The sequence below is a fragment of the Porites lutea genome, chromosome 6 (genome assembly GCF_958299795.1).
Source record: "Porites lutea chromosome 6, jaPorLute2.1, whole genome shotgun sequence".
NCBI classification, from domain to species: domain Eukaryota; kingdom Metazoa; phylum Cnidaria; class Anthozoa; order Scleractinia; family Poritidae; genus Porites; species Porites lutea.
Genome location: NC_133206.1, coordinates 6407357 through 6423865, shown reverse-complemented (window position 1 = coordinate 6423865; position 16509 = coordinate 6407357). Strand labels below are relative to the sequence as shown.

The following is a 16509-nucleotide window of genomic DNA, read 5'->3' as shown; positions in this document are numbered from 1 at the left end:
GAAGCAGAAGAAGAAGAAGAAGAAGAAGAAGAAGAAGAAGAAGAAGAAGAAGAAGAAGAAGAAGACGAAGAAGAAGAAGACGAAGAAGAAGAAGAAGAAGAAGAAGAAGCAGAAGAAGAAGAAGACGAAGACGAAGAAGAAGAACGAAGTAGAAAAAAGAGAAGAATTGGAAGAGGAAGAGGAAGAAGAAGAAGAAGAAAAAGAAGATGAAAAACAAGAAGAAGAAGAAGTCATAGAAGAAACACGAAAACCACAGCAGCAGCAGCAACAACAACAATCAGTGGATGATTTTTGTCCACGGAAAACTGATTTAAGATTGCGTGTCACTGAAAATACAAGAATATTTTCAAACGAGTTTTAGATAAACGTATGATAGAAGGTATTCCGAGTAAACAAGAGAACAACGGTACCGTTTTAAATTATTCAAAACATGCTAAGTATTATATAAGATAACGACGGTCATTGATTCATCAAATGGGTTACTGAATACTTCACAAGTTGTGTGTACTATAAACTGTAAAATAAAAGCAAATAGAAAAGGATAGTGTGGTATTAATTTTGGTTTAAACTCGACAACTGGAATGGCTGCAAACTGCAGAGTGCGCCACAAGAAAATTGGACAGTGCGGCAGTGTAAATAGGATCATCATGAAATTGAGCTCTGGGTATGTTATCGCTAACCGAGTCCTTTCGATGAGTCCATTCATTTCAATTCAAAGAGGACAGACGGCAAATTGTTGTTGCTCGAAATATCTAAAAGTCGTAGCTGTTCATCAGTAGGATGCATAAAAGGTGTGCAATTCCGCAATTCGTTTCTGCTCCATTAAATCCTACACCAATAGTAGAACGTTTTAAGAGGCGCCACCCACAATGTGAGCACATCTACTGACTGTCATATTTCGGTTATATATCGTATAGCTTTCATATATCGTGCCCTGTTTCTTAACTTGGACTGTATGATAATGTATGATAATTATGGTAAATTGCTTTTAATTTTTTTATGTTAGGTTCCTTACTGGCGCGACAAAAATTGGGTGGGAAAAAGAAGGCGAATAATAGACACTTTCTGTTAAATGGTAATTGTGTTAATACCTTTCGAATTTTTTTTAATAGCTCCCTCGTATTTTATTTTAACAAAACTGTCGCGGTTGATTAGTTATTTGTTCTAGCCCAAGCTGTCGTTTATCTGAATAGATTGTAAAAAGGAAAAACGTTTTTTTTTATTAGGGATTAACATTAGCACAAACACCTACCTGTCTGTTATGTTCTAAGTACACTCTCTATACAAAAACATTCGAACGTGTTTAAAGATAAAAATATCACTTCTTTAGCTAAAAATATTTCCGGCCTTGATTTAAAAAATATCAACGAAAGTTGATCAACGTCTAGCTCTGCGAATGGAACTTCATTCCACAATAGACCCTTCAACGATTTTTTCAATTGTTGGCTTAGAACAGTTAGTGAAAATCCATCGACATCGGTGAAAAATGGGCTAAGGAAGAAAAACATTGCCCAAAGTTTTTGAATGATTTGTTGAAAAAGAACAAACCTATTAGCGTCTTTTAAAGTTGCAAAATTTTACAGACGTTTGTATAGTGGGAAGCACTAAACATTTGGAAAAATTGGTCGACTTTGGGGATCTATATGCAAATAAAACTTATATATTGTTGTTGTTGATGTTGTAGTGAAGAGATCTAGAAAGAAGTGTCAGATACATAATCCGGCAGTGAAAGAAGTATTTTTTTTTCTCAGCGAAGGTAATTTGTCAGTGGTAAGAAGCTTTAATTTCGTATTCCTGGCTGCAAGTCCAAATCCACTCACTTGACAATGTATGAGAACAATTCATACATTTATTTACGTAGTTTACAAAGGATATCTTGGAAAACAGCATGAATCAAAAATGAATCATATATCAATGCGGTCAAAGCTACTATTTTTGTTATTTGCCACAATAGTTAGGTCGTTTCTTTTTAGGTGGTTTCGGTGTCCATGGTTTCTTTTGAGCTGCTCCTTCGCGTAGTTTTTCTTGACGTAACCAGTCACATTTTTTCTCTGCCCCGCGTTTGCGAATTTCACAGGGCAATCTGTAAGGCAAACGTTAGATACAACAGAATAACTAACGGAATTAGCGAAAGAGAAAAGCATAAATTGTGAGAAATAAAAAAGATCCGAAAATAAATTGTTTTGAAAACCACCGGTTGTTGGGCCACTGTTAGCTTGCAGTGCATACCGCGAGCGCAGTGCCTGCGTAGCAGGCGTTTGAAAGGAAAGGGAAAGGGAGTTTTAGGCGCGAGGGAAACGCGAGGGGCGCTCGAGGAGAGGGGGAAGGACTTGTGTCTGCATTACAGAGTCGTTAGCCTGGGGTCGCCGACGTGATCGTACTTGGGTTAAGGACTGGTCGATATTTATCGCCTGTGGGAGGGGGGCGGAGGTGGATTTTAGGGGGGATCACTTGATTTTTGGGAGAACAAAAGGGGGGAATAGTCGTAACTGAGAACCCAAAAGGGGGTGTCTCTGAAAAGTTTGGAAGGAGTAAGAGGGGGGACAACTCAAATTTGCTTGGAAAATGAAGGCATGGGGGAGGTGGGGGGGGGGGGGAGAATCGCGAGAGTCATCAAAAGTTATTAGGGGGGATCACTTCGGTGAAGTAACATTCAAAGGTGTGATCGGCTAAATTTCACCTTGTTTAGCCTGAAATCCTCCGCCCCCGCCTAGGCGTAATAACCGGTCCCCGTGAGCCATAATAGGACAGGTCGTATTATGATCTCTTGCCGGTGCCTTAGTAACGTCCTCCAAGCAGAGCCGATATCCTTTTTATGAGCCCTTACGGACTCAACGGGCGCTTTCTATTGAACAAAATTCCGTTTGAAATTCAATTTCGGAAATTCCACGTGCCCAATGGAACGATACTGTGACTATATACGTTTGCACAGACCCTACCCAGGCCACCGCGCGTTTGGTTATTGTTCTTGTAAGCAGGATACAAAAGAGCGGTACGGGGGACAACAATTTGGTCAAATGGAAAGGAACATTTCCTTCCCACCGGTAAAAGTGGACCATGCACCTTCAAATTTCGGTCGGAGCAAACCAAAGCGGTCCGTTCCATTGGATGTACCAACCAAAATTTTCGGAATTTTGGGTCGATTGGAAAGCGCCCAATGAATTGCTGGAAATACGTTTCGAATTTCCCTTCACCTGATTAGCATATTGGAGATGGCTTTTTTAACTTTTCAATTATGGCGTGTTCTCAAATGTTGGTAAACACTTTACATCTCAGAACACTTTTTCGTCACTGTTTCGCAGACTGACTTAACAAGAAGGTTATTTCCGTCTGTGGCGCAAGCTACAGAGTTGCTCGTTGTCAGGTTTTAAGGATTCAATGAAATTTCAAATTTTTGGAACGAAGAAAGGTGTCTGTAATATAAGTGTGTCGTTTTTAAAGAATGGCCGCAAGAAGAGACGGACAAGGCTAGCTCGTAATCTACTTCCCCCAGTATAAAAACCTGGATATGAACTGGTTGTAAGAGCCTATTTCCGCGGCGGCCCCCTCTTCCCCAAGCAATGTTGATTGTCATGAAAAAGACTCGAATTCATGACGTCGTCACTTTATCGTGGGAGAAGGAGGGAAAATGAATTATTTCGAAGACGAACAGGGTTTAGTAACTCTTTAATAGCTGTAAATGTGTATTAATTTTAAGCGTGTGCACCTTCACCTGCATTTGGTGATGATATTTGTAACGTACTGAATGGTGAGGTATAAAGCCATGCAGCAATAATCAGTCAACCAAATAACACTCATCACATCAAATGTGTCCTGCCATGTCCAGTTCATTAATGTAGAGTGGAATCTTGCCCAAAAATCTAGTAAACGCAAACAGTCAGAGATAAATAAGTATGAAGTATTACTTATCCTTCAGTATAAAGTGGTTTATTTCTTATGAATTAAAGCTCGAATTTTAATAATATTCAAAAACAGTCGACCTCGATTATCTCATTCTCAGTTGTTACCAAAAGTCTTCTACAAAATTGAAACGACGACGGAGCTGTTCCTCTGTGTTTTCATTCACGTTAGGGTGAGTGATCGCTTTATGCAGCTTTCACAACTGAGGAGAACTGGATTCACTATAGTTATACTACTACATGAGAAATTTCTGCAATTTGATTGGCTTAGAGCAGTGGTATTTCAGCTTAATTTGAAATACCTACCTTCTAAGGGTAGTAGTATAAACAATTAATAGCATGATTCCTACGTCATATTTGGCATATATACCACTTGTGATATTTCAAAATTGTCTCAAATTTCACTCACCTAACGGCTCGTGAAATAACGTATGACAATTTCGAAATATCATTCGTGGTATTTATGCCAAATATCATTACAAATCATGCTATTACCTATACAAATTTATAAGGGGAAGTTACGACTTCCGTCTTCTGTAGGCCGCGCGCAAAGCCACGCGCGCACTACAGAGCTTTTATTATTTTTTAATTCATAGCGTCATAAACACTTTGGACCAGTTCTAACGTACTATTAAGTCCATTGATGAAGGGCAACGCCCCAAACTCCATTTAAAACCTGGCACTTTCGCTGATGCTTTACTTTTTAATAGATATTTCCTTCACTTACTTTCTAAAGCCCCTCGCATCTTACCGAATTTTTTTTCCGTTATTTTTTAGTAATAATTCAGGTCTATTTTAACCGGTAAATATGACTAAAACAACTTGAGACTGAAAACTTTGCATCGATCTACCTTGATTAAAGTGAATCTGACAAAAAAAAAGGTTTATAAAAGTTTTTATGATGTGACATGTTATCTTGATGGTGCGCGCAAGAGTCCTTATCTATTTGGAACAATAAGAAACCACAGATTAAGTAAAATAAAACCAAATGTAACCTTTCACAGCAAGCAGGGGTTATGAAGAGAACATTTTGAATCAAAGAAATGACTTTTTTTTTGATACTGATCAACTTTAGCTAGTGCGTAATGTTTTGGAATGCAACATTGGCACAGCATTTGATACTGAGAGAGCGAACTCAATTATAGTCGGCACTAGGAAAAATAACGATTTTTGCTTTCGCCATGCGCCTTTCTACCCCAGCTTACGCAAGATGAAAATAATTTGAAGATTCCTTTTTCAAAAATAAACTCTTACCTTGCTTAATAATGTTTGCTGAGGCAGTCGAAGTTCCTAACACTGTTGAGAGCACATTAATGTAGATTAAAAAGGCTTTCATTTTGTCAAGAACGTCTTAATTTTCTCCTTTCCAAATGCAACACGATTCATCTCGCTTCCTGACGTGGAAAGACTAAAAAAGTTGACGTCATAAAGACAAAATTTAACGTTTATCTGCGCGAGCTCAACGCCGAACGAGACGGTTTGAACTTCTGAGGCTATCTTTTTTAGACTTTTTGATCAATTTTTTTGGAGAGAGGGGAGGTTTCTGCCGTTGTTTTTGTGTTTTTCCCCAAATATTTCATCTGAAGGGCGGAGATCGCTTCTAATTCTCCTTTGATACAGTTCAAGGTAATTTAATATATTTAAACACAAAATTCAATTCTCTACCGTTAACCGCCTCTCGTTGTTGATACATGACGTTTATCAGCAAGCTGTTCCAAGTAAGCTGTTTCGTGGCTATTGCTCGTGTATTACAAACACTCGAAAACTTCCGTAAGCCGAGAAAACACAACCCTGACAACCGATTACGTATCGGACCGACCGCAAAAAGCTGAACCTGTAACAAACGTACGATTAGCCAATCGCATTCAAGGATTTTTAGGACTGTTGTCAAATGAGATACTTCTGGAGAAAAGTACCGTTTCTGATTCTATTCTTACAAGTTGCGAAAAAGCAAAAATGAATCCCTAAACGATTTTTCTTTTTTCAGTTTAAGTCATCAAAGAATTAGATTCAATGTTGACTAAAGTCAGTACACATTAGAGGAATGTATTTTATTGAACCTACAATTGTAGTCTTAAACTAAGATAGGCATTTTCGATTTTCTATCAATGGAAATTTTATTTGTTAAAAACCTGTTACGGTAACTGTTTAACAATGTGAAATTAACTTCGTCTTTAGCTGGTTGATAAGTCTTCATTAGCTGTGAAGTGAAAACGTTAGATCAGTGCGAATAAATCTTTTAGAAAACATTGCTTGTAATTTTCTTTTTGTAGGTTGATTTTTTTTCTCGAGCTGTTCTTCAGAATTATGGGAAAGATTGAAATTGATTACAAACAGAACGTTGCACATAGACTAAAGCTAGTTTGAAAAAAAGAAAAAAAGATTTTGAACAGTATTACGACTTTGGAGTAAATTAATGAGATTCACGCCAAAATTATTCTTTTACCTTAACACAAAAGTAAATGCGACGTGTCAAACGAAGAACCAATATTAAAAAAGAGCGTGCACGATCCCGCCAGGATTCGAACCTGGAATCTTCTAATCCGAAGTCAGACGCCTTATCCATTAGGCCACGAGACCAAGACATTTATTGTCGAATTTCCTTTATTACATTTGACAATCGTGAAGTACAAATACCCACTGTGCCATGTTTTCTAACTTGTCTTCAGTTTATGCTGTGTTCGAGGTCAAAACTGTGACAAGCCTACACTTCATCGATGGGCAGCGTGTGGACATGACCTAAATAACTCCAGCCTGCACATGTAGTACATTCGATAAAGGGGAACTCCGTTGTTACGATCACCAATGGGCCAAAAATATTTGGCCGTATTAACTAAGGTTTTTTTTTTTTACAAGAAAATGTCGGCCGTTTATTCGCGACCATTGCATTGCCCACTTATACACCCTGTTTGCCCCCCAACCTCCCCCCCCCCAACACCAAATTTTGCATGAGCACTGTCTTCATTCTTTCTTGGGGGGGGGGGGAGCGGACTACTGTAATGTCCCCCCTGTAATAGCCGGGAGAAATTGGAAACAATGTTGCTTTGGTGAAGGTCTGGGGGGAGGGGGTACAAAAAGTTTATTTCGGAGCAATGCGAAAGTGGCGAATTTCTGTGTTCGTTGTGACGTAAGTTGTTAGCGTCTTTTCATTCATTTATACCACGTTATTTGCTGATCGATTTTCAAACTCTTTTCCATCATGGTTATGGCTGCCGTGAAAACGCAACTCGAGGTGTCCCCCTCCAATTATCACTCTTGGAAGGTATTTCACCTTCATTATCAAAACCTTTATTCATTTTCCCCGTTTCGTGTCCTGTCGTCTGCAGTTGACTCTTTTGAGGAGTAAAGCCGTTCGTCGACACTTTTTTTCCATGTCCTTGTTTGGGAGTGGCAACCAGTTGTTCAACATCGCTGCAGTCGCTGTCTTCCTCTGGGTCAGTTTTACTATCGTAAGTTGTCTTGGGAATGCGACAGTCACAGAGACAGCAGCAGAATGTTACTGGAAATCAATTGTTAGAGGTTAGATCGGCATGAGCATAACAGTTCATTAAGCTAATTTCCGCAGGAGAATCAATCGCCTCCTGATTCAAATTCCAGAATCCATGAAAGTTTTGCCTATGGAATCGAAAATCCTGGGCTCTAGAATCGGAAATTCAGGGCGCGATCCATTCAACCAAAATTTCCGGAAATTTCGGTCCAAAACTCAATGGATCAGTTCGGTCCACCCGGAAAAGTTTCGAAAAAATCGGGTCCACCTTTTGAGGTGGACCACTTTTCCCGGTCGGACCGGTTGGAATTTTGGTTGAATGGATAGCGCCCTCAGTTCAAGGAATCCGGAATGCCGCTAGTCCGGAATCCAATACCTTTAATCCGGAATCCAAGACTGCCTTGGATTACCTTATGTGGGGCGAAATCGAGCTCAGGGTGTTGAGAAACAAGCGGACGTGGGCACCGTATAGATAGGCGCGAACATGATTGCAAAAGAGACGAAATTCTAGGGAAGTCCGGACTTTTCTTTGCTCCTTCCCCATTCCATGGAATTTTTTTTGAGATTGGACCCTCTGAAACTCCGTTTCCTGCGCTCCCTGGAACATGGACCGGATGAGTAAATTAAGTGAGAAAACTAAGGATCAACTCTAGTTACGTAAAGAAATACAAAATTATTTGATTCATTTTACTTCAGAAAGTGAGAGCACCCGGGACCTTGACACTACTCAGTATGGCCTCCCGCCTCACTGGCGAAACCTCTGCTTGCACATCGGAGGCTTTCTGTCAATCTCTAATTATAATTTAACTGAAACTTCACCACTGATAACGCACGTTCCGTAAAAATCAAATCTATTTGCGTAAGTGGAATGGATCCCAGGCCAATCTCGTGCCAAGAGTCCGCTTTCCTTTTAGTGATCGTTAGCACCCTGGTTATGGTCCACTATAGGGTTTTTTGTGTTTTTCGGTGTATGGAACAATATATCCTGACATCCACTCATTTAAGGGAATGCTGTTTCCTGAATCCTGGACACTGGAATCTGGGAAACTTTTTTATAGAATCCGAAATCCTGAGCTTTGGAAATCGAAATACAGCTCAAGGAATCCAGATCCCACTAACGATTGGAATCCGGAATCCAAGTTTCACTGACAAAATTCAGTACATGTCTACTTTGAATCCGGAACCCGCGGCGCGGGAATCCAGAATCGGACTGTCTCGGATTCCCTCATCAGTACATCATACGTACCTAAACACCATGTAACTACAATTCTTTAACGCAAATGGGTGCTGACCAAAACGAAACTGGACTCTTAAGACGGGATTTGGAAGGGACCCGGCTAACGCAGGCTTGAGTAAGCACGCTTGGTTTACTAACTTAATACAATGGTGGCAAATAAAGCCAGCGCCATAACTTGCCAGAATCTCAGGCCCCACAGATTTTTCTCGGTCACTGGAAGCGGAGTAGTTGAAGTGAGCCTGGGTACTAATGTCTTCACCTTCGGTGTTGGAATGAAAACATCATTGTTGTTCTGCGCAAAACACGATAGTACCTGGAAAAAAGAAGAAATATAAAAATAAATATTGGTTTTTTTGTCCTGCTATCTCATGAGACAGTTTAGTACCTTGACCTAAAATGAATAGGAAAAGAATGACAAAGAAATATCGCAAAGAAAAAAACAAACAAACAAACAAACTAAAAAAATGCAAGGATTCTCCCGGGTTTAAGTTTGATCTTTAATTTTAAATACTTCGAAAAAGCAGATGGCTCATTAATATTTTTTTTTCTACAAACATATTTAATAATTGATTTTTTTCTGTACTTACTATAGGCTCAGTCTCTTATCATGAATTAAATATCACAACAACAGAGGCTGTAATCAACCACAAGTTGTCCCTTATTTAGCTTATAGCTAAAACCCCATCATGGCTCACAGATTGCCTTGCATTCAAAGCACCAGTTTTGTGTCTCTCAGTACATAACTTGTTTGAAGATCTATTTTGAATTCATTTTGCAGTGAATTAAATACAATCAGTGAAGAACTGCATGCCATGTTGAGTTCTTCTCTTGAAGAAATTCGTAAAGCTAGTAAGTTCAAATATCTATTCTAATGTTCTTAAAGCACAGCACGAACGAAAAATCCTGATGATGCTGACAGTTTGCTATGTTGAGTACATTTTGTGATCACAGAAATTTGGCGTCCTCTTCTAATGCGGGAGTTCCCCAGGGTTTCGGTTCTTTTATAGCTTTAATTTAGTTTTAATCTTAAAAGCACTGGGAAACTGAATTTAATTCTTAAAACTGTTGTATTAAGCTTCCTATCAAGGTACTAGGTCTACCTGAAATCCATGCCAAACTAGAGCCATCTTAAATAGCACAGGAATTTTAACGACATCTGTCTTCGCCATTGTGCAATAAATCGAGTCCAAGAGGTTTGTTAATTTATTTCATGAACATGATATACAAAAAGGAAAATGAAATTGTCAACGTTTGACACCGTTGAAGACAAAGAAGCGATATATTTCACCCACTAATGATATTTAACGGACCATTTAGGTCTGATGAAGAATACCCACGTGGTTTGATTGGACGCTTCGACTGAGGTGATCAGCAAACCACTTGCGAGGGAACATGTCATTAATAATGGTTATTGCTGTTGTCTATTCATGCTCACGTATAGAAGATTATGCACTAAAACAATTTTTCCCCCGGTATTTGAGTAGTGGGTATTATTTTGATTTCCATTAATTACGATTTACGCTGCTGATTTTGTCAGTATTCAAGAATCTTCTGTGCTATTCTGTAGTTTATATTTCATTGCCTTTTATTAACAAAAATAAACAAAACAAATTGGAAAATACCATAACCCAACCAGTCTAGTCACAATAAGTTTCTTGGGCCGTCACGCCAAGGTGCAATGACGGTTTTTTTATGCGTTTTTCTGCAGGTCTGATAACAGATATTCTTATCTCTCTGTACGACAGATATTTGTATTTCGGTAACTGGCTTCATGGAGACCTCAGACAGTAACAGACACCAAGAATCCCAAACTGGTTGGCCAGGTAGGTCGGTTACTCTCTAAAAGGCTGTCATAAACACACTGTTTCACACACTGTTTATTAATTATGACAAATTTTACAGGAAGCAATATCCACTGCCCGCAGTTCACAGATTAGCTAGTCGAGGCGAGCAGTGGTTACACGTATGTAATATATATACAGATAGATCACAAGAAAGACTAGAGAAAAAGAGTAGTGAAATTAATTAATTAAAATAAATTCAATTTAATTCAGTTTACAATCATGTACATTGCAAATATAAGAAGCCGAGTTTTCCGGAATTTTTTTTTATTAAGTCGGGTAAATCAATATAATTATTTTCTTCTGAAAGTATTCGGAGTAAACTGTCGTGGACATTGATTTTAAAGACAATCTTCAAGTAGAGAAACACAGGAAAGACACATAATAACTACCGGTACATATTAATTACGAGCGCGCTACACATCTATATTCTACAAATGATGAATTATTTAAGCAATAGATCACAGTTTCTATGGGTTTACCGGCGTGATAACCCATGCACGCGGAATGTTGGGAGAACACGAGAAAAACTTAAAGTTTTTAATGAGTTTACCGGCACAATAAACCATAGGTTTTTAACCAATCAGAACGCGCGTACTATCTTAGTTATTTTATAAAATTCAATATATTACAGTACAAAACATTTGCGTTGTATGCTTGAATTCCTCGTTTAACACCGACTTCTTGACCATAGCTTTTTGCTTTTTGTTCCGAGGGAAACTATGAGAACTATTTGTCCATCTTTTTAACTCTGGTTAAATTACCTCTGCTCGCGTAGGCTACATCTTATGTCACTTTTGAGCAAATGTGATTTAGCCATCACAACTTAGTAACTCAAGAACGGAATGTTATGCCAGCCGATTGTCAAATATCAAACAAACCAAAAGCTCAAAATAAGGTTCCAACTTTTTAACCGTGAATCTGCCTAGTATTAAATCCCAACGTACATACTAACCGAAATTTTCTTTCCCGAATGATCCCGAAAATCAAAGAACCCGTTCTGGTAGTAACTTAGACTTGCCTACAAGTCGAGCTCAAATTTTTTCACGAGCGCGAAGCGCGAGTGGTAGATTTTTTATGTTACCGAAACCGGAAATGAGAAGCGAAGAACTTTGAGAAAGTCTAGTAGTAACTCTGTTGAAAACGCAACCCTGTTATAGGTCATTATAGTCAACCCAGTCGTGAAAATGGGACCCCATCCTCCGGCGTTTTCATGTTTAACACCTTTTAGGTTATTCCTATCCTGCCATCAAACGCTTTTTTCTGAAACTAAGTGAAACTAGCTGATCGCGTAATTATTGTGAAACACAGGAGACAAATCAAATTCGTTTATGATCATTATAATCATTAACATGTGATCTTTTTCTGTCTTAGCTCTTCATTGGTGGTAGAGGGTAGTGAATTAAGTGAACAGCCTGACCCGTGCGTTGTGAAGGGAAAGAGAGTCCAGGGTGGGCCACAGATGTTGCAGCTCAGTCTGGACGGAAAGCGATTATACTTTACATCATCGCTGTACAGTGTATGGGACAACCAGTTTTATCCCAGCCTCCCCAAGTACGGCAGTCAGCATTTTCATTGATAAGAAAAGATAAAAAAATTACTTAATTATTTCCTTCCTCGGAAGTCTGGTTTTATGGATTGCGGACGTAATCACACGACGACGACGTAAAGGAGTGAAAACGCGGCGTTCTTCGATTCTCTTAATTTCAAAATTCATCGCGATTTTCCCAACTTGCTTACCTTGTCAAATGTAGTCGAACTCTCTTAGAGCTGAATTCCTGACTATTCAAGTTCAGAAGGAGAGAGAAAAATTCGTTTTTGTTTGTTCACGTCCTCCATAAATTATAATAGGCGATTTTTGTCGAAGTCGTGCAGTAACGGCAAAGAAATGTATAATTAAAAAGTTTAAGCAAATGTCATGTGGGGAGTCTTTGTGCCAACTAATTGAACCTATGATGACCTTCCTGTTGCCAACTCCATGAGTATTTTCGTATTTTTTTCTCCTTTCTCATAAAACATTCATTCAACGGCCACCATTCCAGAACGGCCGTTCTCTCCAAGTTAACAGATTTAGAGATGATTGACTGCAGCATTTTTTCTCTTACGCTTTTCTTCACAGGAAAGATAGCATGTTGCTTCAAGTGGACGTTGATACAGTGAATAGTGGTCTCAAGTTGAATCCTGATTTCTGCGTTGATTTTGGAGAGGAACCCGATGGACCCGCCCTTGCACATGAAGTGCGATATGCGGGAGGAGACTGTTCTTCTGACATATGGCTGTAAAGTGTCATGTCTTGATCCCTCCACAGTATGGAATTCCATCATTATATAACCGAATTATATAGCCATAATTCAATTGTCCGGTTTGACGCAGACTAAGAACTATGTAACGGCCAACGTAACCTTTCAGTGATTTCATTAAGTTTTTGCACTGTGTTTTGATACGCCGGTTTTAATAGATCCTTTCCGAGCTCGTATTGTGCGTGTTGCGACAATGTGTAATTAGAATTTTATACTCTAGATTGCTAGGTAACATTTTACCTTCAATTGTACTTTAAGTGTGTACTCGTTTTTTATCACTTTTTTATCAACAAAGAAAAAAGTTCAGAAATTCCAATTCTTTATGTTTAAAAAAGAGCTAGCGTGAAGGAGTAGCCTCTCTTTTTAAACAATTCAGTCCATTCCCTGGAACGATTCTATAAAACAATTAACCTGCCAGCAGGGTCTTTCTTTTTTACTTACTTTTTGCTACTTTGTTTTTGCGCAATATGTTGACTTAATGGTGTCCTATACTTCGACTACTGCGAAGACAGACCGAGCTTGCTATCTGCGAGGTATTTTCCCGCCATTTCTCTACATATACCATTCTTGAGTCTGTCCAAAAATGAAGCATTCCTTTGTTAATTTAGAAAAAATATTTTCAACCGCTGAGCAACAAGCAGATTTAAATGAATAAAGTCTGTGTTTGTACGTGCAATAAAACTGTGTTGGTCCCGGTTTTGGCACCCACTTGATGAATTTCGTAAGATAGAATAGCCTAGTGCCCTGTCGCCTTTTAAATAATATATGGGGTGGAAATGTATAAAACCTTGTTGTAAGTCGTGCCACTTTCCTTCTTGGTACCACTTCGGTAAATAATTGTTTAATATTATTATTTGCGGCCACGTCCTTAACATCCGATCGTGTGATGTCCCCTAATGGTTCATTTTCCACAGTTGTGAATACCCAGTTTGTGTTAGAACGAGGACAAGGCGGGGTGTTCGGTTGGGTGGGGGGGGGGGGGGGAAATTCGAAGTTGTGCGCTTTTTTGAAAAGGGGGCGTAATTTGACCTATATGTGAGTCTTGCACAGACGAGGTGGACGCTGCGTATTCAAAATTTGAATGTCTAGGCTACCCGAAAGGACAAAGAAAAACCAGCATGTTCAGTTTTTACGCCACCATCGCAATAGGGCAGTTTTTCCCAGTTATTCTCGCGTTTCCCAGATAAAAGTGAACGAAGGCAACAAGAACAGGGGTGACAAATTTAAAAGTGGCAAAAGATATTTGGTTTAATCATCTTTATCTGAAACTCAGGTTCATATTTGCTTGCAAAGCACTGCCATTACATCAGATCATGTAGTATCCATTACACAAACTAATACATTAAAATAGACAAAGGTAATTTTATTACAATTTAAAACAGGAATTGCTAAATATACAGTATTGAATAGATAATATTAAATACAGGTTGTCAACTTAACCGAGTTATATCTACTTTGCAATGAATTTAAAATGATGTTAATTTTTGAAGAAATTCAGATAAACACTTCAGACAGCGTTTACCAAAAACCTCCCCCTTACCTCCCCCATTAAGAACGTGGAATAATTTCCAAGGAAATAAGGAAATAAGAAGACTGAGAGAAGCAATGATACTTTAATATCGAGAAAAGGCAAGATGCTGATTGCCAGCTGCCTAATCTGGAGTTAAACTGTTGGGAGTTAATATTAAAATATAGTAACTGCATGTCATAAGAATTCCATGCGCTTGCATTGCTTTCGAGGCGAACTGGATCCGGTTTCGGAGCGAACATGAAGGCCGAAGAAGACGCCAGTGAGCGGACGCGAAATTCGATAGTAACGAGATCTAGAGGAGCTATTGAATTAAAACCGCATAAAGCCATTGTGGTTCGAAAGCAAACCAGAACAATAAGTTTCAATCGAGTGAACCATCCATTTTTCAGCTCTCTCAATTTTTTTTTTCTTAGACACCTGCGGGCACAAAATGGATAGCGCTCGAGACACAAGCTTTTAATTCTCATTACTGTGGTAACATTATTTTACAACCTTAATTTCAGATTAAAACAATTTTTATTTAATTTTCCCACCGGTTTATCACTACAGTTTCTTTATAAGTCAATGCCAATGCCCGCAAAAGACATTTAAGGGTTTGCTATAGCGCGCGTTCGAAGTAATCAGTAGTAAGTTTATAATGAAGATTAACGCAAGTCGAAGTAGTCAATGATAGTGGTCGGAAGTACCCCGAAGGATGGCGAGGGTGTTCATTAACATTATAGTGTTCACAAGTTGGCGATAGCGCGTGATCTAAGTAATGGTAAGTCTCTTTGGAGATTGACGCAAGTCGAAGGAGTCAGTGATAGTGGTCGGAAGTACCCCGAAGGATGGCGAGGGTGTTCATTAACATTATAGTGTTCACAAGTTGGCGATAGCGCGCGCGTTCCAAGTAATGGTATAAGTCTCTATGAAGATTGACGCAAGTCGAAGTAGTCAACGATAGTGGTCGAAAGTTACCGAAAGTACTCCCAAAGGATTGCGAGGGTGTTCATTAACATTATAGTGTTCACAAGTTGGCGATAGCGCGTTCCAATTAATGGTAAGTCTCAATGGAGATTGACGCAAGTCGAAGTAGTCAATGATAGTGGTCAAAAGTTACCGAAAGTACCCCCGAAAAAAGATGGCCAGAGTATTCATTTTCACAAAGGCATATAGCCATTTAAGATAGCGCCGGTTCGTAGAAATGGTAAGTAAACATGAAGATTTAACGCAGGCCGAAGAAGTCAACGATAGTGGTCAAACGTTGCCGAAAGTATCCCCGAAAGATGGGAACAGTGTTTATTTCACTGAACGCAATTTTGTAAAGGCATTTAAGTGTTTCCCATAGCGCGTGTTCGAAGTTATGGTAGGTTTAGTATATGAAGATTAACGCAGGCCAAAGTAGTCAACGATAATGGTCGAAAGTTACCGAAAGGAACCCCCCAAAATGGCGAGAGTATTCATTACAGTCATTTAAGCGTTTAGGAACACGAAGATAACGAAAGCCGAAGAAGCCGAAAATAGTACTCGCAAGTTACCAACACTGCTCCAAAGGTTGGCGAGAACCCATCATATATTGATAACGGCGACGGAACGTTAACAAGAGCGCAAAAACATTCATGAAAATACATAGTGTTAAAAAGAAGATACACCATTAAACAAGTCGGTATAAATTTAGTTTACAACATCACGGTGACAGCTAGAGGGCCTTTTTTAGATTTACAGGAGGTCGGTTTTGGGCGAAGCTCGCAAAGACATTTAAGTGTTTGCTATAGTGCGCGTTCGAAGTAATCAGTAGTAAGTTTATAATGAAGATTAACGCAAGCCGAAATACTCAATGATAGTGGTCGAAAGTTACCGAAAGTACCCCGAAGGATTGCAAGTGTGTTCATTAACATTATAGCGTTCAAAAGTTGGCGATAGCGCGCGTTCCAAGAAATGGTATAAGTCTCTATGAAGATTGACGCAAGTCGAAGTAGTCAACGATAGTGGTCGAAAGTTACCGAAAGTACCCCCGAAGGATTGCGAGGGTGTTCATTAACATTATAGTGTTCACAAGTTGGAGATAGCGCGCGTTCCAAGTAATGGTATAAGTCTCTATGAAGATTGAAGCAACTCGAAGTAGTCAATGATAGTGGTCGAAAGTTACCGAAAGTACCCCGAAGGATTGCGAGGGTGTCAATTAACATTACAATGTTCACAAGTTGGCGATAGCGTGCGTTAAAAGTAATGGTA

At 39.1% G+C, this 16509-nt stretch overlaps 1 protein-coding gene, 1 non-coding gene and 1 pseudogene across 2 annotated transcripts; 1 reads left to right on the top strand and 2 right to left on the bottom strand.

The window, feature by feature from the left end:
• Window positions 1–6406: 6406 nt before the first annotated feature.
• Window positions 6407–6479, bottom strand: Trnar-ucg (transfer RNA arginine (anticodon UCG)). The gene has a single exon. It is a non-coding gene; the product is annotated as a tRNA-Arg (tRNA).
• Window positions 6480–7093: 614 nt separating this feature from the next.
• Window positions 7094–9867, bottom strand: LOC140940858 (uncharacterized). Its single transcript, XM_073389828.1, has 3 exons — window positions 9724–9867; window positions 8762–8936; window positions 7094–7398 (listed from the first exon to the last, which is right to left on the bottom strand). The coding sequence occupies exons 1-3, from the start codon at window positions 9790–9792 to the stop codon at window positions 7103–7105; spliced, it is 540 nt and encodes a 179-aa protein (XP_073245929.1). The 5' UTR covers window positions 9793–9867; the 3' UTR covers window positions 7094–7102.
• Window positions 9868–9917: 50 nt separating this feature from the next.
• On the top strand, window positions 9918–12746 carry LOC140940608 (methanethiol oxidase-like; annotated as a pseudogene).
• Window positions 12747–16509: the final 3763 nt, after the last annotated feature.

What these genes read in the sequence shown, in the direction of transcription:
- LOC140940858 (XM_073389828.1), bottom strand. Translation starts at nt 9,792, where the DNA reads ATGGCGAAGACAGATGTCGTTAAAATTCCTGTGCTATTTAAGATGGCT. An exon ending in TAGTTTGGCATGGATTTCAG is followed by an intron (nt 8,937 to 9,723) that starts GTAGACCTAGTA and finishes TCTTTTTTCCAG; the next exon opens with GTACTATCGTGTTTTGCGCA. An exon ending in ATTTGCCACCATTGTATTAA is followed by an intron (nt 7,399 to 8,761) that starts GTTAGTAAACCA and finishes ATTGATTTCCAG; the next exon opens with TAACATTCTGCTGCTGTCTC.